General features: G+C 47.1%; 1 protein-coding gene across 1 annotated transcript in view; it reads left to right on the top strand.

The window, feature by feature from the left end:
• CDH23 (cadherin related 23) overlaps nucleotides 1-22,552 on the top strand; it is a 419,225-nt gene that overhangs the window by 206,781 nt on the left and 189,892 nt on the right. The window contains exons 10-11 of the mRNA XM_053586252.1: nucleotides 15,305-15,417; nucleotides 17,107-17,295. Of these exons, the coding sequence (XP_053442227.1) occupies nucleotides 15,305-15,417; nucleotides 17,107-17,295 (302 nt within the window). The remainder of the gene's footprint in view (nucleotides 1-15,304; nucleotides 15,418-17,106; nucleotides 17,296-22,552) is intronic.

The following is a 22,552-nucleotide window of genomic DNA, read 5'->3' as shown; positions in this document are numbered from 1 at the left end:
TCAGGGGGAATTGTTAATAATGGTGGTAACCCAGATAGGGGAAGAATTACCCGGAGTGAATCAGTTTACATACAAATCAACCTGCCTCTAACACCAACATGGAACACAGGAATACGTATGGTAGTGTCTTTTTATGGTAAAATACACATGACATAAAATTTACCATTGTAAAGTGTACAACTGAGTGGTATTAATGACATTCATGGTGTTGTGCAACCACTGCCACCAAGTAGTAGCAGAACTTTGGGGATAGTTTTTTCAAGGAAATTGTATTGATCTTTTTTTTTTTTTTTTTTAACAAATATAATTCGGGTAAGTAAAAAAGGGAAAAGCTGAAATGACTCTAGAACTATTGAGATTTTCCCTCCAGGGAACATTTGACAATGTCTGAGATTTTGGGGTTGTCGCACTGGTGGAAAGTGCTACTGGTAGCTAGTGGGTAGAGGCCACAGAGGCTGCTACCATGCACAGGACGGGCCCCGACAACAGAGAATTATCCAGCCACAGACATCAGTAGTACTGAGGATAAGAAACTCTGCTCTAGAAAGACCACGGCGGCTCCAGGAATCCTGAGCAGCATTCGTCTCTTTCTCTGGGCACTGATCTGGGCTACCGTCTTCAGCTTTTGCATGTCCTGGACAATCCAGGTGTCTCTAGAGCCGCCTCTGTCATCCTGTCACCTGCAGGTGCCGGGAGATTTGTAGGGATGACACCGGGACATCCCGGAAGCTGGAAAATGTCCACAGTCACGAGAACTTAAAGAGCAAGAGGAAGTGAAAGGAAAATTAGGGCAAGGAAACAGATAAAAGAAATCACTCATGAGGAAGAATCAGCAGAAAACTCCAAGCAACATGAAGAACCAGTCCAGAACAACCCCACCAAGGGACCATGAGGTACTTACTGCAGAGGATTCCACCTATAAAGAAATGTTAGGAATGACAGAAAGGGAATTTAGAATACACATGTTGAAAACAATGAAAGAAATGATGGAAACAATGAAGGAAACTGCTAATAAAGTGGAAAATAACCAAAAGGAAATTCAAAAACAGAATCAAATAAGAGATGAACGATATGAAGAATATAAAAAGGATATAGCAGAGCTGAAGGAAATGAAACAGTCAATCAGGGAACTTAAAGATGCAATGGAAAGTATCAGCAACAGGTTAGACCATGCAGAAGAAAGAATTTCAGAGGTAGAAGACAAAGTTCTTGAGATAACTCAGATAGTAAAAGAGGCAGAAAAGAAGAGAGAGAAAGCAGAACGTTCACTGTCAGAATTATGGGACTTTATGAAGCGTTCCAACATACGAGTTATAGGAATCCCAGAAGGGGAAGAAGAATGCCCCAGAGGAATGGAAGCCATACTAGAGAATATTATAAAAGAAAATTTCCCAAATATCACCAAAGATTCTGACACACTGCTTTCAGAGGGCTATCGGACCCCAGGTCGCCTCAACTCTAACCGAGCTTCTCCAAGACACATTATGATGAACCTGTCCAAAGTCAAGACAAAAGAAAAGATTCTGCAAGCTGCCAGGAGTAAGCGCCAGTTGACCTACAGGGGCAAATCCATCAGAGTGACCGCAGACTTCTCTAATGAAACTTTCCAAGCAAGAAGACAATGGTCATCTACCTTTAATCTACTTAAACAGAACAATTTCCAGCCCAGAATTCTGTACCCTGCTAAGCTAAGCTTCAAAATTGACGGAGAAATCAAATCATTTACGGATATACAAACATTGAGGAAATTCGCCACAACAAGACCAGCTCTACAGGAAATACTTCAACCTGTTCTGCATACTGACCACCACAATGGATCAGCAGCAAAGTAAGAACTCAGAAATTAAAGGACAGAACCTAACCTCCACACTGATGCAAAAGATAAAACTAAGTGATGGACTCTCACAAAATAAGACGAATCGAACACTACCACACTTATTAATTATCTCAATAAATGTTAATGGCTTGAATTCCCCACTGAAGAGACATAGATTGGTTGACTGGATTAAAAAACACAAGCCATCCATTTGCTGTCTGCAAGAAACACACCTGGCTTCAAAAGACAAATTAAAGCTCCGAGTCAAGGGTTGGAAGACAATTTTTCAGGCAAATGGAATTCAGAAGAAAAGAGGAGTTGCAATCTTATTTTCAGATACATGTGGATTTAAAGCAACTAAAGTCAAAAAAGACAAAGATGGTCACTTTATATTGGTCAAGGGAAAAATACAACAAGAAGACATTTCAATTCTAAATATCTATGCACCCAATTTAAATGCTCCCAGATTCTTGAAACAGACCTTACTCAGTCTGAGCAATATGATATCTGATAATACCATAATAACAGGGGACCTTAACACTCCTCTTACAGAGCTGGACAGATCCTCTAAACAGAAATTAAACAAGGAAATAAGAGACTTAAATGAGACCCTAGAACAACTGTGCTTGATAGACGCATATAGAACACTCCATCCCAAAGATAAAGAATATACATTCTTCTCATCACCCCATGGAACATTCTCCAAAATTGATCATATCCTGGGAAACAAAACAAATATCAACAGAATCAAAAGAATTGAAATTTTACCTTGTATCTTCTCAGACCATAAGGCACTAAAGGTGGAACTCAACTCTAACAAAAATGCTCGACCCCACCCAAAGGCATGGAAATTAAACAATCTTCTGTTGAACAACAGATGGGTGCAGGAAGAAATAAAACAGGAAATCATTAACTTCCTTGAGCATAACAACAATGAAGACACAAGCTACCAAAACCTGTGGGATACTGCAAAAGCAGTTTTGAGAGGAAAATTCATCGCTTTAGATGCCTACATTCGAAAAACAGAAAGAGAGCACATCAACAATCTCGCAAGAGATCTTATGGAATTGGAAAAAGAAGAACAATCTAAGCCTAAACTCAGTAGAAGAAAAGAAATATCCAAAATCAAATCAGAGATCAATGAAATTGAAAACAAAAGAATCATTCAGAAAATTAATGAAACAAGGAGTTGGTTTTTTGAAAAAATAAATAAAATAGATAAACCATTGGCCAGACTAACGAGGAATAGAAAAGTAAAATCTCTAGTGACCTCAATCAGAAATGATAAAGGGGAAATAACAACTGATCCCACAGAGATACAAGAGATCATCTCTGAATACTACCAGAAACTCTATGCCCAGAAATTTGACAATGTGAAAGAAATGGATCAATATTTGGAATCACACCCTCTCCCTAGACTCAGCCAGGAAGAAATAGAGCTCCTGAACAGACCAATTTCAAGCACTGAGATCAAAGAAACAATAAAAAAATCTTCCAACCAAAAAATGCCCTGGTCCAGATGGCTTCACTCCAGAATTCTATCAAACCTTCAAGGAAGAGCTTATTCCTGTACTGCAGAAATTATTCCAAAAAATTGAGGAAGAAGGAATCTTCCCCAACACATTCTATGAAGCAAACATCACCCTGATACCAAAACCAGGAAAAGACTCAAACAAAAAGGAGAATTTCAGACCAATCTCACTCATGAATATAGACGCAAAAATTCTCAACAAAATCCTAGCCAATAGATTACAGCTTATCATCAAAAAAGTCATTCATCATGATCAAGTAGGCTTCATCCCAGGGATGCAAGGCTGGTTTAACATACGCAAGTCTATAAACGTTATCCACCATATTAACAGAGGCAAAAATAAAGATCACATGATCCTCTCAATAGATGCAGAAAAAGCATTTGATAAAATCCCGCATCCTTTTCTAATTAGAACACTGAAGAGTATAGGCATAGGTGGCACATTTCTAAAACTGATTGAAGCTATCTATGACAAACCCACAGCCAATATTTTACTGAATGGAGTAAAACTGAAAGCTTTTCCTCTTAGAACTGGAACCAGACAAGGTTGTCCTCTGTCACCTTTACTATTCAACGTAGTGCTGGAAGTTCTAGCCAATACAATTAGGCAAGACAAGGAAATAAAGGGAATCCAAATGGGAGCAGAGGAGGTCAAACTCTCCCTCTTTGCTGACGACATGATCTTATACTTAGAGAACCCCAAAGACTCAACCACAAGACTCCTAGAAGCCATCAAAAAATACAGTAATGTTTCAGGATATAAAATCAATGTCCACAAGTCAGTAGCCTTTGTGTACACCAATAATAGTCAAGATGAGAAGCTAATTAAGGACACAACTCCCTTCACCATAGTTTCAAAGAAAATTAAATATTAGGAGTATACCTAACGAAGGAGGTGAAGGACCTCTATAAAGAAAACTATGAAATCCTCAGAAAGGAAATAGCAGAGGACATTAACAAATGGAAGAACATACCACGCTCATGGATGGGAAGAATCAACATTGTTAAAATGTCTATACTTCCCAAAGCAATCTACCTATCCAATGCCATTCCTATCAATTACCAACATCGTACTTTCAAGATTTGGAAAAAATGATTCTGCATTTTGTATGGAACCAGAAAAAACCCCGTATAGCTAAGGCAGTTCTCTGTAACAAAAATAAAGCTGGGGGCATCAGCATACCAGATTTTAGTCTGTACTACAAAGCCATAGTGGTCAAGACAGCATGGTACTGGCACAAAAACAGAGACATAGACACTTGGAATCGAATTGAAAACCAAGAAATGAAACTAACATCTTACAACCACCTAATCTTCGATAAACCAAACAAGAACATACCTTGGGGGAAAGACTCCCTATTCAATAAATGGTGTTGGGAGAACTGGATGTCTACATGTAAAAGACTGAAACTGGACCCACACCTTTCTCCACTCACAAAAATTGATTCAAGATGGATAAAGGACTTAAATTTAAGGCATGAAACAATAAAAATCCTCCAAGAAAGCATAGGAAAAACACTGGAAGATATTGGCCTGGGGGAAGACTTCATGAAGAAGACTGCCATGGCAATTGCAACAACAACAAAAATAAACAAATGGGACTTCATTAAACTGAAAAGCTTCTGTACAGCTAAGGAGACAACAACCAAAGCAAAGAGACAATCTACACAATGGGAAAGGATATTTGCATATTTTCAATCAGACAAAAGCTTGATAACTAGGATCTATAGAGAACTCAAATTAATCCACATGAAAAAAGCCAACAATCCCTTATATCAATGGGCAAGAGACATGAGTAGAACTTTCTCTAAAGACGACAGACGAATGGCTAACAAACACATGAAAAAATGTTCATCATCTCTATATATTAGAGAAATGCAAATCAAAACAACCCTGAGATATCATCTAACCCCGGTGAGAATGGCCCACATCACAAAAATCTCAAAACTGCAGATGCTGGCGTGGATGTGGAGAGAAGGGAACACTTTTACACTGCTGGTGGGACTGCAAACTAGTACAGCCTTTCTGGAAGGAAGTATGGAGAAACCTCAAAGCACTCAAGCTAGACCTCCCATTTGATCCTGCAATCCCATTACTGGGCATCTACCCAGAAGGAAAGAAATCCTTTTATCATAAGGACACTTGTACTAGACTGTTTATTGCAGCTCAATTTACAATCGCCAAAATGTGGAAACAGCCTAAATGCCCACCAACCCAGGAATGGATTAACAAGCTGTGGTATATGTATACCATGGAATACTATTCAGCCATTAAAAAAATGGAGACTTTACATCCTTTGTATTAACCTGGATGGACGTGGAAGACATTATTCTTAGTAAAGCATCACATGAATGGAGAAGCATGAATCCTATGTACTCAATTTTGATATGAGGACAATTAATGACAATTATGGTTATGGGGGGGAAACAGAAAGAGGGAAGGAGGGAGGAGGGTGGGGCCTTGGTGTGTGTCACACTTTATGGGGGCAAGACATGATTGCAAGAGGGACTTTACCTAACAATTGCAATCAGTGTAACCTGGCTTATTGTACCCTCAATGAATCCCCAACGATAAAAAAAAAAAGAAACTCTGCTCTAGCATTATGACTCACATAATCTTTGTTAACATTTTTTAACAGTTCATTTCTTTGCCTATACATATGTTTTTTTAAACCAAAAACACCAACTGTTTAGCTCCTCCTGGTCCCCCTGCTAGGAATGCCCTCTCTCTCCTTGCTTACCCCAGCCCTGCCCTCCGAGATCCAGCTGAAGGAGCCTATGCTATTTGTGACTGCTTTTATAGAATACGCCTTAAATCCATCTGTCACAAACTTCTCTTCTGCAACATTTTAGTGGCTCACTAAATTTCCAAATCGTAATTTAATTAACTAGTCCCCCATTGTTGGACAGTTAGGTTGTCCCCGGTTTTCCCTATTAATCGACACTGTGGTGAACATGCTGGTGGGGGCTGCATTTGTGGGAAGATCCATGATTATGCCCTTTGAATAAATTCCCTCAGTTGCAGAGTAAAGGTTTTTCAGGAAATGGAGAGAGTCTGATTCCAGCTGTAGACCCTGGTGATGTCTTGCTGGTTGCCAATGAAGGACTGGGGGCTGCCTCTCTGAGGCTTTCCATTGCCAAGCACAGCACACCGCTGGGGTGAGAGGAGTGTGGCCCGACCCTCAGCCATCCTGACATCATAGGTTTGGCTATCCTCAGCTACTCAGGTTAATGTTTCATAAATCGGAGTCAGTTATTGGCAAATTAATCAGAGTCCAGTTTGTGGTCTTATTAGAGAGGTAATCATTTGTTGGTTTAAGTGAGCTTAATAAAAACCGTCATTCTGTGAAATGTAAGACAGACTGGAATTCGCACCTACCTGAGGGTCTGAAGGTTGTCTTGCCCTGAATGGACAGTAGTAACTCTGATTAACTAAGATGGCTTAGTCAAATAAACATATTGCTATGGTCCACCAGGAGGGTATTATAGCCCCAGTTGGAACTGCTAAATGGCTCTGGCGCAGTTGCTGTGGTCCATGGTGTGTGGCATGGGGAGTCACCCCATGATCAGCTGCTCTGTAGCTTTCTATAGGAGCCTCAGAATGGCCCCCAGACATTCCTGCTTCAACCCACTCACTCATTCAGAAAACACTTATTGATCACCTACTGTGTATGTGCTGGGCACTTGAGGAAACCAGTCCCCACCACCCTGGGGCTTCCATCCCAATGGGAGGCCGGGAAGAAACACATAAACAAATGAAAGAGAGCTTCAGAAAATAAAATGCTTTGTAAGAAATTAAAGCAGGTGGTTGGGGAGAGCTCCTCTGTAAGTGACATTTGAGCTGAGACCTGAATGCAGACAAGGAACCCAGCAAAGATCTGCAGGGACAGGGTACCAGGGAGCTGGAGGAAAGCTTTGTGGGGGGATCAGCTTCTCCCACCCCGACCCGGGGTCTTAGGTAGGCAGCAAGCTCTCAGTCTGTCCTCTCCCAGGTTGAAAGCCAAGGTAACCCACACCGCTGGTTGCCATATGTTGGTCGTCGAGCTGTTGGATGCAGCCCAGCCCAGATGTCACCCAGAATGTGGGCCCCTTTTGTCAGCAGGCAGCTAAGTAACAATTTTTAATTCATAAGGTATCTTGCCCAAAGCTCATATCTCATACTGACTCCCAATTTTCATTATACAGTAATACAGTTCTATACCAGTCAGAATGATATGGCTGCACTGGCCAGTGATGGGCCTACCCCAGGAGCCTAGGTGGCTAATGCCATTCCCATGTACCTGTTTTAATGGGCTGTACCTGGGAGGGGACATAAGAACTTGAGGCGGGCCTCTGGATGGGACATGAACTCATTTAGCTTTGCCCCTCACTGCTTAGACGACCTAGTGCAGGTTATTTTTAACCTCTCTGAGCCTTAGTATCCTCATCTGCAAAATGGGGATAGTCTGCCTATCTCATAGGGGGTTGTGAAGACTGAAAAAGGAATGCATGCAATACTTGTCACAGTGCCTGGAACATGGTAAGAACTCAGTATGTGTTGGCCATTATGGGTAGAATTTCTCACAACTCTGGGTGAGATAGGTCACAGTTGGGACTAAGTTGGTCTGATTCTTCTATTTGGAAAACAGGCCTGGCAAGCAAAGAATAGACAGGCTCCAAAATGTGCACCTACACTATACTAGGCACCCCAATAAGTGCTTTACATACATGATCACATCTGCCTTCACATAGCCCAGTAAAGTAAGCACTAAAGTGTCATCCACACTTTGCAGATGAGGAATTTGGCTCAAAGGAATTAGCAGTTGGCAGCAGGTCTTACAGCTGGTAAGCGGCAGAGCTCTTTTTTCATCCTGCAGGTTTTCGCACAGTAGGCAATATTCACGTAGACATCATGGAGGTAATAGGCTTCCACGCAGACCACGCTAGAAGAGCGCCCCCTGGAGGGAGAGTGCAAATCCCAGCTCTTCTCACTTCCCTGTGAGGTACCAGCCCCTGGGCCTGGGTAGGGCCAGGTGACCAAGTCAGAGGCCAGGAAGGGACCAGGGTCCCACAGGTCTTCTCATCCAGCCTTCTGCCTCCGTTCAGGGACTGGTATTTGAAGGGATGGCTGCTTAGGCCCAGATGATTACCAGCTCTTCATAAACTGCAGCTTTTTTCTTGTTTTCTCTCATATTTTGACAGGGGCCCAAATGTGTTCCCACCTCTTATGTGCTGGTTGACCCTTTCTAATTGCTGCAGAGGGAGGAAGAAAATCTTCAGGCCATTTAATGAGCATATTTTGGATGCTGCCAGAGATAGCAGCCCCCAAGGCCATGCTCCTGAACATGAACTTATCCTCAGGACCATACTCAGTCTCTGAGTCTGAGAACCAGGGAAGCCCCCAGAGGGCAGGGCCACTGCCTCCTGGGTTCCAAGCGTGCCTGCCAGCGTGGGTGGGGGTGGGGGGACCTCCAGTCCAGAGGTGAGCTTGGCTTCCAGCAGCAGGTGACAGTGGATCTTCAGAAAGGACAAGACTCAGACCAAAAGGGGAATCTTGGGTTTTTCTCCACCTCCAAAGGCAGGGGGGCAAAGGCAGAAAGCTGCGGCTGTTAGTCCAGCAAAGCAGACAAAACAATTGAAAGTCATCAGCCCGTGTTCCCACACGCACCATCGGCCACTCACTAAACTGCTTTTCACCAGACCCAGCTCCACTGTGGGTCAAGATGCTGCAAGGGAGATAACAAGGGGACAAGATGTGGGAGTGATGAGATTTGGCAGCAGGCAGGAGGAGGGGTGTGGAGGGGTGGGGGAGAGCCTGCCAGCCTGGAGGAACCAGGAGATGGGAGGGTGAGCCTACAGAGCTGCCTCCCCCAGCTCTGACCACCCTCACCTCCCGTCATCCCCCCTGCTATTCCTTTCCCTCTCTGGCTTTGCCTAAGTCCTCTGCTCAACTCTGCTGCGCCCTCTAGCCGCCACTCTGCCTATCATCACGGCTTTTACCCGTCACCTGCACTCACTGTCCCCATTTTTGTGCCCCACCCTCCCTAAGTGTATTAAAGTCACCTCAAGACATCTGACGCTGCAGTGGCCTTTGCCAGTTCCTCCTCCTGAGCCCGGATGGGTTGTCTGAGCCTGCTGGGTGTTGGGCCTGCCTCCTGCCTGCAGGCACCTGCGCTTGTGCTGGTTTCCACCTTCCTATCTGGCCATTGCCAAACATCCCTGCTTGTCCTCTGTGAACATGCATCTTCCACAAGGCCAGCCTTGCCCTGGCCACTTTTCCTCAGGGCCAAAGCAAGTCACTGGTGCCCCTGTGCTGACAACTCCTGCCTGCAGCCCTGTCTCTCCCTCTGATCCCCACTGCAGGCCACCTCTCCAGCTGCCTGGAAGATACTGCCACGTGCACATTTTGCTGCGGTGTAAAACTCTGTCATGGAGAAATGCATCTAGAACTTTCCAGCATATAATGTGTTTTATCTAGGACTCTTCCTTGAGAGAGAAGGGTGACGATCCCTTACTTGCCTCACCATTATTTCCCTATCCTAAAGCACAGGGCCACGTGCAGACGCATGTGTAGGGCTGATATTTGTAGGGAGAGAAAGAGACATAAATCTAAGTCCAAGCTGGCCATTTACCAGTCAGGTGACCATGGGCAAGTTATTTAGCATCTCTGAGCCTGCTTCCTCACACAGAAAACGGAGTATCTTCTTATAAAGTGATTGTAAAGAATAAGTAATATAATTGTGTGAACAGCTTAGCGCAGTGCCTGCTACACGGTGTTTGATAAGTAGCAGCTCCTATTGTTTAATAGGGGAATGGAGGCTGTGACCCTACCTCTGCAGTCTTGCATGCTTTTGTAGACATGATTCATACCCTCTCAACCTCTCTCGCAAATCTGAAAAGGTCTTGATTCTTGGAGCTCCTACAGAAGGTGGCCTCCCCCCAGGAGAACCAGCATGGCCAGTAATGACCTGCTTTTCTCTTTTATGATTGCTTTGAGTCATCAGTTTCCAGAATTCTAAAGGTGCAGCCCCAACTTCCACCCCAGGAACTCTTGCCCTGCTAGGTACACCTCTCACACACTCAAGATAGCACCTGTCCACCCTGGAGGAACAGCTGCCTTTCTGCTCAGCAGTGGGGGCTGAACAAGTGAAAGGCATCCCCTGTGACCACCTGTCTTCAACCCCCCGTGGGACTTGGATAAAGAATGTCTGGGAGACCAGAGGGCTGACATGGTGGTATCAGTTTTCAGTAGAGCAAAGAAACTTGTGAGTGTATCTGCCAAGCCCATAGCCCCTGGGGAAGGGAGGATGTGGGAGTGGGGGAGTAGAGAGGGAAGCCAGGTGGAGAAGCAGTGCCCCCCAGGGGAGACTGATGGAGAGAGCAGAGGTTAGAGCCCTGGCTGTAAGGCCTCATGTGTCTGAGAGTTTCGTTCTGGGTTTCCAGGTCAGCCAACAGGTAAACACAAACTCTCTGTTGTGAATCTATGCTGGTAAGAGCTTCACACTGGTAGCTTAGTGTCCCTGCTGGGCAAACAGCTGTAGGCATGGGTTCCTGGGCAGGAAGGGTGATCCTATGTGCCCAGCACTGTATTAACTCATTTAGTTCTCACAGCAATGGTACCTGGATGGGTAGCATTATATTATTACCCCCATTTTACAGACTATGGAACTGAGGCCCATATATGGCAAATAAAATCTCGCAGCTAGTAAGTAACAGAAACACAATTTGAACCCATGCAGTCTGCCTCCATGGGGCATAATCTGAACCACCTCTCTGTTTCTTGTTACTTTTCGTCAGGGGCCTTAGCAAGTACTTACAGGTTAATTGTGTGGTTGTAGCACGGATGTTAATCCTTGGACGCTCATGTGACACTGAAGGTGTGAACCTTGCCTGCTGTTCTCTGCCAGTTTTTCAGCACCTTGAACGCAGTTGCCACTCAATATGAACTTGAAGGAATGAGTGAAAGCAAATAAAGGAATCTTTGAGTAAGACATGCCCTTAGCATTCCTGCTTAGGGTTCAGGGCTCATCTCCTGCCCTTGCCCAAGCCCAGCAGCATCCCAGCAAGTGCTAATGTTGCCATGGTGATGATGAGAGCATCTTACTGAGTCAGTGCCTCACTTTGGTGGCCTTGCCAGCTTCCTAGGTATAGCCCTTTCTGGTTGTTGGTCCTAAGAGTTAGTCATTCGTTCTTGGCAGGAGACTACAAGGTGAATGCCACACACATGTATATGTGAAAAGAACATGTGTGTGTTGGGGGAGGCTCCCATTTGGGCAGCATTTGCCTGCAGGTTTGTAGGAGAAGGTTCCTAGATCAGGGCAAGAGGTGTTTTATGTTCTGGGGACAGATGTGGGGTTGGGAGTGGGCAGCGTGACCGTGAATGGGGCATAGGTGTTGAGTGGGGAGACGCAATTGGGGGTCCAGGGTTTTCCAAACCAAAAACCCTGTTTTCCAAACCAAATACTAAAGCATATCATTCAATAAGGGGCTTCTGGTTTGTGAATGACTTATAAGAAATTCTAACAAAGATAAAAATTGAATCACGTTTAGTTAAACATTTGATAGCTTCCTTTATTAGAAAGAATACATTTATATGAAAATCTGGAATGACAGGATGGTGAGAGGGGAGTGGGGAGGGGGCCGTACCTTTGAGTGCAGTGGGGGAGGGTGGAAGGCAGGAGGCTCTGCTGTCCTGCCTCAGGGCAGCCCTTCAGCTCAGCCATAGGGGTTCAGAAGACCCAGCCCCACATGGAGCCCTGTGATACCTGTGCTCTACCCACCTTGGCACTGTTCACCCTGTACTCTAGGGCTGTACCCCCAATGGAATGGGTCCCCATTAGAAGCAGCACACTAATTGTTACATGAATGAATGAAGGAATGAATGAACAGATGAAAGCATGCATCTTTGCTTCCCCGGCAGCAAATTTTCTAACCCAAGAAACTCCCTCTACTCAAGCATTTCTGCACCTCCTTGCAATGCTGTCCTCCCCAGCACATAGACACAGCCATATAGTACCCAGCAGGAAGGGACCTTGGGCTCTGATGGCCACTGGAGGAAGCCTCAGGCAAGGGGAAGGCTAGAGTGGCATCCCCTTCTGGGTCAGAGACCCCAAAGCCCTGAGAGTGACATGAGCCCTAAACAGGCTCCACCATCATCAGCAGCCTCTCCTGGCCTCCGCCAAACCCTGTGGTTGGCTAGAGGTCAGGAGGTAGCAGGCCTGTAGCTGCTGGCTCAGGAAGAAGTGGGCTGCATTGCTGACGAGCATAGGCAGGTAACTCAGCACGAGTTGACCAAGAACAGCCTGTGTCCCAAAGTCTAAAGTTAGAAGAGGAAACTGTTTCCCCCCGTCCTTTCCCCTAGTTAATTAGAGAGATGATATGAGCCCTACATGTGCAGATCCCTTTAGACCCTATGGGGAGGAGCCATCCTGGGGTTCACTGGTATGTGCTCAGGTATTAATTCTCTAACATTGCAATCAGTGACCATCCTCTTCCCCCATCCTGCCTGTACTCCAGGATCCAGCTGGAATAATAACAGCAGCGACACTTACCAGGAAACTGCTCCAAAGCAGTTTGCACACACTTTCACACTCACAACCCTAGAAAGTAGGTGCCACAGTTATCCCTGTTTTGAAGGTGAGGAAACCAAAGCACAGACGGGTTAGGTAAGTTGCCCAAGGTCACACAGCTAGCACATGCTGTAAAGAGGTAATGTCTCCTCCTCCATGAAGCTTTCCTTCTTTGTGCTTTCCCATCTGTAAAGCCTATACCTGCTGTGAATTCAGAGATACTGAATCTTGGAGGTGCCAGAGCTCCCTTAACCAGGCTGCAAGTGCGTCAGCCTTGGCACGCCCAGCAGACTGATATGTGCCTGCCCCACAATGCCAAGCTTGGGGCCTTGCAGTAGGACAGCCTGCCCTGGGGATTGCTAGATATGTGAATGAACGGGAGGGAGCGAGATGTCAATGAACCAGCAAACTGGCTGGTGAGGAAAAGAGCAGAGTGGATTGGGATTTCCAGGCGGATTCACAGCCTGGTGGGAAGGGCAACAGTGGGAGCCCATGCAGGGCTGGTTCATGTGGGGAACATGCTTGCCACCATGTGGCCACACTGACCAGGTACTTTGGGGGCAGCCATGAAGGGCCCCCTATCTTCAGAGGACTTTTCAGAAGGTCAGGAAGATCAAAGTAACACACAGGAAACAGCCAGAGAACATTCCGTTACAGAACAGTGGTTACTGCTGCGGGGTCAGCTGGAGAAGTCAGGGCAGCCTTCCTGGAAGAGGAGAGTCCGGCACTGGGCTGGGGGGCTGGGAGGGTGGGAGGGTGAGGACAAGAGAGGAAGGTGGACACTGAAAGAGGAGGAGGCTGGAATGAGAATAGTGATTTGGGGAACCTAAGAAAACCAGTGTGAGGGCACTGAGTGCCTATGGAGGGGAGAGACTGTGGGTTATAGAGGCTTCGGTTTCAGGCAGCTGGCGTTTGTATGTGGGTTTTGTCAGTACATATTTGTACAGATTTTTGTACGTATGTATCTTACATTTTTTTAAAGCACTTTCAGCCTGAACAAGAGCAAGACCCCATCTCTACTAAAAAAAAAAAAAACTAGGGCTCGGTGCCCATAGCACAGTGGTTACGGTGCCAGCCACATGCACCGAGGCTAGTGGGTTCATACCCCGCCGGGCCTGCTAAACCACAATGACAACTGCAACAAAAAAAATAGCTGGGCATTGTGGCAGGCACCTGCAGTCCCAGCTACTTGGGAGGCTGAGGCAAGAGAATTGCTTAAGCTGCAAGAGTTGGAGTTTGCTGTGAGCTGTGATGCCACAGCACTTTACCGAGGGTGACATAGTGAGACTCTGTCTCAAAAAAAAAAAAAAGAAAGAAAAACTAACTGGGCATTGTGGTGGGCACCTGTAGTCCCAGATACTTGGGATGCTGAGGCAAGAGGAGCTCTTGAGCCCAGGAGCTTGAGGTTGCTGTGAGCCATGACACCACAGTACCCTACCCAGGGCAACAGAGTGAGACTCTGTCTCAAAAAAAAAAAAAAGAAAGAAAGAAGGAAAGAAAGAAAAAAAAAGCACTTAACATAGGCCCAGGTGAGGTGGCTCATGCTTGTAATCCTAACACTCTGGGTGGCTGAAGGTGGATTGCTTGAGCTCAGGAGTTGGAGACCAGCCTTAGCAAGAGGAAGACCCCATCTCTACAAAAAATGGAAAAATTAGCCAACCATTGTGGTGGGCACTTGTAGTTCCAGCTACTCAAGAGGCTGAGGGAAGAGGATTGCTCAAGCCCAAGAGTTTGAGGTTGCTGTGAGCTGTGACGCCACGGCACTCTACCGAGAGCAACAGAGTGAGACTCTGTCATAGATAGATAGATAGATAGATAGATAGATAGATAGATAGATAGATAGATAGATAGATAGATAATAAAAAACAAAGCCCTAACATAAGCACTTATTTTTAAAAACTGAATTATGTTTTTACCTTATATTTATTATAAAGGAAAACTTTATATCACTGCCATAAATGGAAAATTAGAATAGAATAATATAGAATAGAATGTGATCATAAAAATAAGCACAAGGAAAACCAAACAAGGTCACTGTGTCCCAGCTGGATACCACTCGTTTGAAAGGCTTGGAGCCTGCAGCCTGTTGTCACTTTGTTGGGCAGGGAAGTGAACAGATGTTAGAGAGGTGTTAAAGACATTCTAGCACCAAATCAAGACTTTCTTCCTGGCTGAGTCAGAAAAGGAGACTGGAAGGGGCCTGATTTTGTCATTCTGTGATGCGTTGCTATCTGTTCACTGCCTGGACTACGGACTCCTGTGGACTCCAATGCTCTTTCCATTGCTCCTTAACCAGCGTCCATTTCAAGTTACTGATTAGTCCTACATGCCCAAACAGGAACCCAGGCCCCAGCGCCCTGCCCACCTGCCCTGGGCCCAGCCACACCTGGAATGCTTCTCTTTCTTGCAGGGAATACCAACAGCATCTTTGCCCTGGACTACATCAGTGGGGCATTGACCTTGAATGGACTGCTGGATCGGGAGAATCCCCTATATAGCCATGGCTTCATCTTGACCGTGAAGGTGAGAGCAGGGTGGTAGGCACCTGCACCCCAGGTGGAGGGGATGCCCTTGCTGTGATGCCAGGCCCCAGCATCTCTGAAGGCTCTACCCCAGGTAGACAGAAGGCCATCCCTTCTGCTCCCTCACCCTACACTGAATCCCAGGGCTCCCAGCCAGAGTTGAAAAGGGACCAAGTGTGTTATCAAGTGTAAGCCACATTCATTATCAACACAGCATAGGATTGGGACTTTTATTCCCATCTGAAGGATGAGGAGGCACATAGCAGGTGCTCATGCTGTGGTCCTAACTATTGTCCCATGCTTCCAAGTTCTCTAATGCAGCCACATAGAATTCTTGAGTTGCCCAGTTTCTCGGATTTTGTCTTATTTCCAAGTTTCATGGCATCCCTGAGTTAAGAAAAAGCAATGCAGCATGGAGCGGGTAGAAGCTGCTGGGGTCTCCACCCTGGAAGGTGTGGTGAAGCCACAACCCCCCATCCCCAGCAGCCACCTGCTACTCATAGTTGGTTTTCATTAAAATCAGTGACTTTCCATTCCCTGGGAAAACCTGTTTAGGGGTGTGGATCCTGCCTGATCCACACCCCTAAACACAGGGGCCTCACCAGCCCCAGACATTGATTGAGAGGAGAGGGGAGTGCGCCAGTGGCACAAGTGGTTAGCACGTGGTGCTGACAGAGAGGAGAAGTGGCCCAAAGACCAAGGCCAGGGGCTCTGGGAAGGACCCCCTTCTGTGGGCATGGGGAGGACACACTACCCAATTGGTTCTTGATTGCTATCCTTGACCTTGAGAGGACCCACACTAGCAATGAATTTGCTAGCTTCTTCATCTCACCTGATGTTCAGGATTGGGAGAGCCACAAGAGAGTGTGTTGACAGCACCTTCCCCTGCCCAGCCCTCCACTTCTGTCTCTGCTGCCCTCCTGCCAAGGTGAGGTGGTCAGTCCACTGGGAGAGAACACCTGCTGTTCCCAGAACCACCCACCCACACACTCACTGTAGAGCGCCAGTTCAGGTTTTCCATCTTTATACAAAATGTCACAGAGAGTTCTCAAACTTGGCTGTGACCCAAAATACCCTGGGAAGCTAGTGAAAGATACCTATTCCTGTGTCCTTTGCTCAGAAATTCTGGTTCAGAAGGTTGGGGTCAAAACTGGGAATGATAATTTGGGGAGCAGGGGCTTGATCCAGACATTGAGCACCCAGATAGCTGAATCAGTCCATCTGTTTCTGAGTTCAACCCAGACCTTCACAGTGCCAAGTACAGTGTTCAGTCCATAGAAGATACTCAGTTATGTCTTGACTAACCACTAGCACAGAAATTCTTGGCATGTTTTGTTACCTGCTAACTTGGGTAAAGAATCTCCCTTTGCCTCTTGATAAATCCCCAGATCTTTTTTTCCTCATCACCCCTATTTCATCCATCTCCTGTCTGTTCTAGGATCCTATTGCCTGAGTTTGAAACCCATTTTGGTTGTGTGTCCTTGTACAAGTTACTTAACCTCTCTGAGCCTCAGTTTCTTTATCACTAAGACAGGTGACAGAATCTTCCTTCTGGGGTTGTGATGAAGAGGAGATGGGATAATTCACATTAAAGCCCAGTGCCTGGCCCTGAGAAGGTCCTTGGTAAACAATGGCTGTCACTGTGATTATGGCTGCCTTCACCCCTGGGGTGACTGTCATCTGTCTGCAGGGCACAGAGCTGAATGATGACCGCACCCCATCTGATGCCACAGTCACTACGACCTTCAATATCCTGGTTATTGACATCAATGACAATGCCCCAGAGTTCAACAGCTCCGAGTACAGCGTGGCCATCACTGAGCTAGCACAGGTCGGCTTTGCCCTTCCCCTCTTCATCCAGGTGGTGGACAAGGATGAGGTAAGTCCCCAGACACCTGCCCCAACCCAATTGACAGCCCTGCCTCAGCTGTGCAACCCTGGGAGGGATGCCAGGTGTCTCTGGGTACCAGGTCCTCAGCTATAAAATAGAAAGCAATGTTGCCCCTGCCCCTTCCCCCGGCTAGGTTCTGAGAATAAGTCTACAAGAATTTGGACTCTCTCCCATACCCTGTGAAAGACATGTGAGCACGCACCTCCAGCAAATAGTTATTTATTATTTAGAAGTTATACATATGATCATAACACTGATCTAGTATGTACATCCTAAAGCATATACAAAAACAGCAATTTTAAAAGGTTGAAATAAGTCATCAGTACATTTTCTCACACCATGTGGATCATCACTCTGGGCTGCACGTGCCCAGTTGTGCTCCTGTATAAATGGCAGCCTTGGCAGAGAGCCCAAGTCCTGTTTTTGATGTAATAATGACCCCCCTTTTCCATGTGAGGAGTTCACCTACAGTGCTTTCGAGGGGACCCCAGGCCATAAGAAGAAGATACTTGCATCACCTTGCCCAAGAGGATCTGCCCTGGCTGAGCCCAGTTTTAAAAGGAAGTGAGGGGAGCTGGGGAGGATGGGGAGGGAGGGATCTCTCGGGGAGCAGCCCCTCCCACCAGCCCTGCCAAACTCCGCATCATCAGACAGGAAGAGGGCCAGGCCTGTCTGGGGACAGGTCTCCATCCCTTCAGGACCCTCCCTTGCCTGCCTCACCTGACCCACTCGTGCCCCTGTCCCTGCCCAGCAGCAGCCACCATGTTAATAGGACTTCTGTTTATTACTGCTCCTGTTGCACACACTGCTCTGGAATTCCATTAGGTTTTCCAGCCTGGGGTGCTTCACTTCAATTACTCCTGGAGAGGGGCTCCAGTGCAGGCCTTGCTCCGGGCCGGGCTTTCTTCTCCCCTCTGCACGTGGAGCCCCTCTCCTCCTTCGCTGTTCAGTAGACAAAGTGCCATGCCTACCCTGGCACCTTCCTCCACATTTTTCACCCTCCTCCTGTCACTTTCTCTCAAGTGGACACAGTCACCCCAAAGATGCAGGGCCACATGGGCGAGTCAGTCCTGCTGTGGGTATGTGTGTGTGCACCCGTGCCTCTGTCACCTTCTAAGTCACTCCATATGTGTCGGTCTGAGATAACTAAGAATGTCTTGATCACCTGTGGTTTACAGGGAGTGTAAACCATGAAGAACCCACACCGGGGTAGACATGGCACTCTGTCTACTGAGCAGCCAGGGAGGAGAGGGGCTCCTCGGGGGGGAGGAAGGAAGTGTGCTTATATAAATACGTGCATTTTACATATACAAAAAATGTAGTAATTTTTAAAGGGGAGAAGAACCAGTATAAAAACACATTGTAATATTTTCTCAAATACCAGGGGGTCACCTTGTATCCCCCTACAGTGCAAGCACCCCTTAAGAGGTTACTATATGAATGAGAACATCGAAAGAGTGTCCCATCTTTGGTTTCAGGCGAAGAACAATGCTCCAGAAGATCCAATGGCCACAGGCAGTGGGGATTCTGCTGGAAGGGGCACAGGGGCTGGGAGGATTGGGAAAGGCTCTGTGGCAAGAGGGGTCTTGGCCTGGGTGTTGGGGCACTTAGGAAGACTGGCTGGCCAGGCTGGGCAGTGGTCCACAGAGAGGCCCCTGCAAGTAGATCAGCACACAGTGCTGCTTTGTGTAGTAGGGAGGTCAGCTGGGCCACAGGCCCTGGAGGGCCTCGAATGCCAAGCCAAGGAATTGGGACTTGATCTTGGCAGCACCCCAGATAGAGGCAGCCTGTGTGGTAGCAGCACAAGCTCCAGAATCAGACAGGGCCTGTGGTTAAGTCCAGTCTTGCCATTTACTAGTTCTGTGACTCTAATGAATTCACTATGCTCATCTGTTTAAACACAGAATAGGAATAGAAAGAGAATGTGTCCGGGGCGGCACCTGTGGCTCAGTGAGTAGGGCGCCGGCCCCATATGCCGAGGATGGCGGGTTCAAACCCAGCCCCGGCCAAACTGCAACAAAAAAAAAATAGCCGGGCGTTGTGGCGGGCGCCTGTAATCCCAGCTGCTCGGGAGGCTGAGGCAAGAGAATCGCGTAAGCCCAAGAGTTAGAGGTTGCTGTGAGCCGTGTGACGCCACGGCACTCTACCCGAGGGCAGTACAGTGAGACTCTGTCTCTACAAAAAAAAAAAAAAAAGAAAGAGAATGTGTCCGTTTATGTTGCCGTGACACGTTAACCCCCAAGTAAAAATGTTTTCTCACACATATTGCTTGTCCAGCATGGGTTGGCAGGGACACTGTCCTCCATAAGGTTGTGCCCTCATGGTCGCTGCAGTGGGGAGGGATAGCTAGAGCGTTAGGCACCAGCTCCTGTGCTGCACCCCAGCAGTGGCCTGTGACTTCTGGCCACTTGCCCAGTGGTGAGAGCTAGTTCCATGTCCCCACCTTACTGTAGAAGTTGGGAAATGTGGGGAGGCAGCTAAGTTTTCCCCCTATTGGGCTCCAGACAGGGCCTGCCACATAAACCTTTAAGCATTGAGCGTTACCTCACTGACCAGGACTGGGCCCAGTGAGCATTGTCAACAGTAAAGCCAAAGCCCCCAGGGGCTGCTCTCTGTGACTTCTTAGGGGATATCAAGGTCACTCTGGCTCCCTTAGTTTTATCCCCCGTTCCTGTTGCTATAAGCCCTGTCAGAAGTGTCTGCAGGAACATTGAGGGTGTCTGGGTCCAGCCCACCCAGGCCCAGCCATCAGCATACCTGCTGTGGTCAGGGTGCCTGACACCACCAGGACCATTCCCTGCTCTGCCTCACTGCTTCCCAGCTCTGACCGGGGCCCACTTCCCAGGGCACGGTGACATGCAGAGAGCACTAACAGGAGGAGAGACAGCCGGAAGCCCCAGCCACCCTATCTACCTGGACTAGGGTCCTCTGGCCATCCTCCAGCCTCTGAGGGGGCTGCCCCAACCACCTTGCCTGTGATCCCAGCCTATTCCTCAGTCAGAGGGAGGAAGAAGTTGCTTTCTGCTCCAGCCCTTGTGTGTCTCCCATTCCTCTCCGCAGGGATTCAGAACTGGCCAGGGACTCTCAAGGGCCGGTCTTGGGTACCATGACTGAGAGTCAGGCCAGGTCCCCAGCATGGAGCCTTCAGCCACATCGCTGCCAGGAACAGGAGACAGTAGTCACCGGCCCTTGTATGCTGCCAGAGTGTCCCAAAGTCAGGGAACTGGCAAAAAGAAGTCAGGCAACTGTTGCAAAAGAGACTTTTAGAAGATTGTTGTTTCTTGCCGTTCTCTTTCTGAGGGGAGAATACATCCGTTGGGATTTGTGTCTGGGTTGAAGGTGACTCCGGATTTGCTCACTGTGGCGGAAAAATGTGTTCATGGAGCAAATATGGAGGAAGGAAGGGGCATGAAGAGAGATCAGAGTCCTTTGTCTTGGGCTCTTCCAACCATGTGACTGCCTCCCAGTCCCCAGGACTGTGGTTTGCCAGTGATTAGTGTAGCAATCTCATTAATCCCTATCTCCAATCACACCAAAGGAGCCGTCACTCACCAGTGTAACCAATGCCTCATACTCTTCCTGGCATTGGGAGGCACTCTGAAAGTCAGCATCGGTCAAGATACCACACAGTTAAATGATAAAGTGGCAATGAGATGGCCCAGGGCTTTTCCCAAGCTGAGTTCGGGTAGGAAGGATGACTTCCAAAGTCCACTGTGAGCAGTAGAGGGTGCTGACAGGAAACAGAAAGGGCAGCCTAGCCCCTCAGTGGGAACTTCGTGGCAGTCCTTCCTAATAAGGATGCTAATCTAATTCACTGTCCCCGCCACATCTAAAGTCCTGCCCCGACTCTCACTGAATCTCAGGCTCTGCCAGACCATTCACAACAACAGAGGTGCTTGAAAGAGGCCTTTTCTATCTCTGTCCACATTGTCAAGTCTCACGGAGCAATTTCTTCTCCTTTGCCTGGCTATAGAAAACCCACAGAAACCAGGGAAGGAAGGGAAGGGGTGGGCTGAAACTGACAACAACCCATTTTCACCCTGTGACAGTTGAGATGCAAATAAATGGTTGTGATGCAAATCTGAAAAAAAAAAAAAAAAAATTGAAGGCAAAGGCCCCAGAAGTCAGCCTTGGTGTGGGGAGCTCACCTCGGAGCTTCAAATTAAAGGTTGCAGCAGCCTCATCCCCCTGTGCCTGGCTGCTGGGCATTTTGTGTGTCTTCCTCGGTGTTTTAGAAGCTGAAGTAAATAAATAGCAACACGCCTCACCCACTTGGAATCCTGCAGTATATATCCTTGGCCCCCACACATTCTTTGTGTTTCTCCAGTTGGTCAACTTCTTCTCCTGGCCTTCCCTCATTAGGATGCCTCTAAGCTGAGTCAGCCCCTGGCAGTCCTGTTTTCCCATTTGCACAGGGAGCGTGTGTTGGGCGGGTTAGAATTTTCTGTTCAGCTGTCCTAAAAAATATCCTTCTACTTAGATGCCAGTGGCTTATCTGTGGGTTGCATCCCCCTTCTGAAGGATCAAACTCACAGCGCAATGCCCTGAGAAGGAGGCAGGGCACATGGGGGACCATCTGCACCTCTAGCTATTTTACAAATACCAGCAAGGGGTTTTGTTTTTGAATAGTTTTTGCATTATGCACAACCCCTCCCAGTTGACCCAGATAGCTGAAAATTGACAGTTTCTCTCATCTGCTGTCAGGAGAAATAGCATTCTTGTGCGTTGTACCTTTCTTCTCTGGAGTTGCGAACGTTTGATCCACTATTTCTGCCTTGCTTCTGACCCATGGCTTCTCAGAACGTGTTTGTTGCTGTCCTTGAGAATATATTTTGCAGAGGAGAGGGATTAGAGTGGGGAATGAGGAACCACTACCCCTACCCCCACCCCAGGGAGGCCTCTATTGCCTGCTTTTGGCTGCTTTTGGGAGCTGGAATCATCTCAGAAAGGCCTTCAGACCTCATTAATTTGCCTACCCCCTGCATTTCCTGAATTACTATATTGAAATTTATGCAGGTAGGGGTGTTATATATTCACTCAACAAATATTGTGCCCCTACTACAGACTGTGTTAGGTCCTGGGGAGACTGTTCTGAAGATGAGGTCCCCTGCCCTCTACGAGCTTATATTTTGTTCCAGGGGAGCGGGAGGAATAGCACCTACATTATTGCTACGTGGATGTTCAAACTCAGTAACCAGGGTGAGTGATGTGATGAGGTAAGGGCGATTTTTGACTCAGTGAGTTC

Source organism: Nycticebus coucang, chromosome 3 (genome assembly GCF_027406575.1).
Source record: "Nycticebus coucang isolate mNycCou1 chromosome 3, mNycCou1.pri, whole genome shotgun sequence".
NCBI classification, from domain to species: domain Eukaryota; kingdom Metazoa; phylum Chordata; class Mammalia; order Primates; family Lorisidae; genus Nycticebus; species Nycticebus coucang.
The sequence above is the reverse complement of the archived record's forward strand: the minus strand, read 5'-3'. Positions and strand labels throughout refer to the sequence as shown.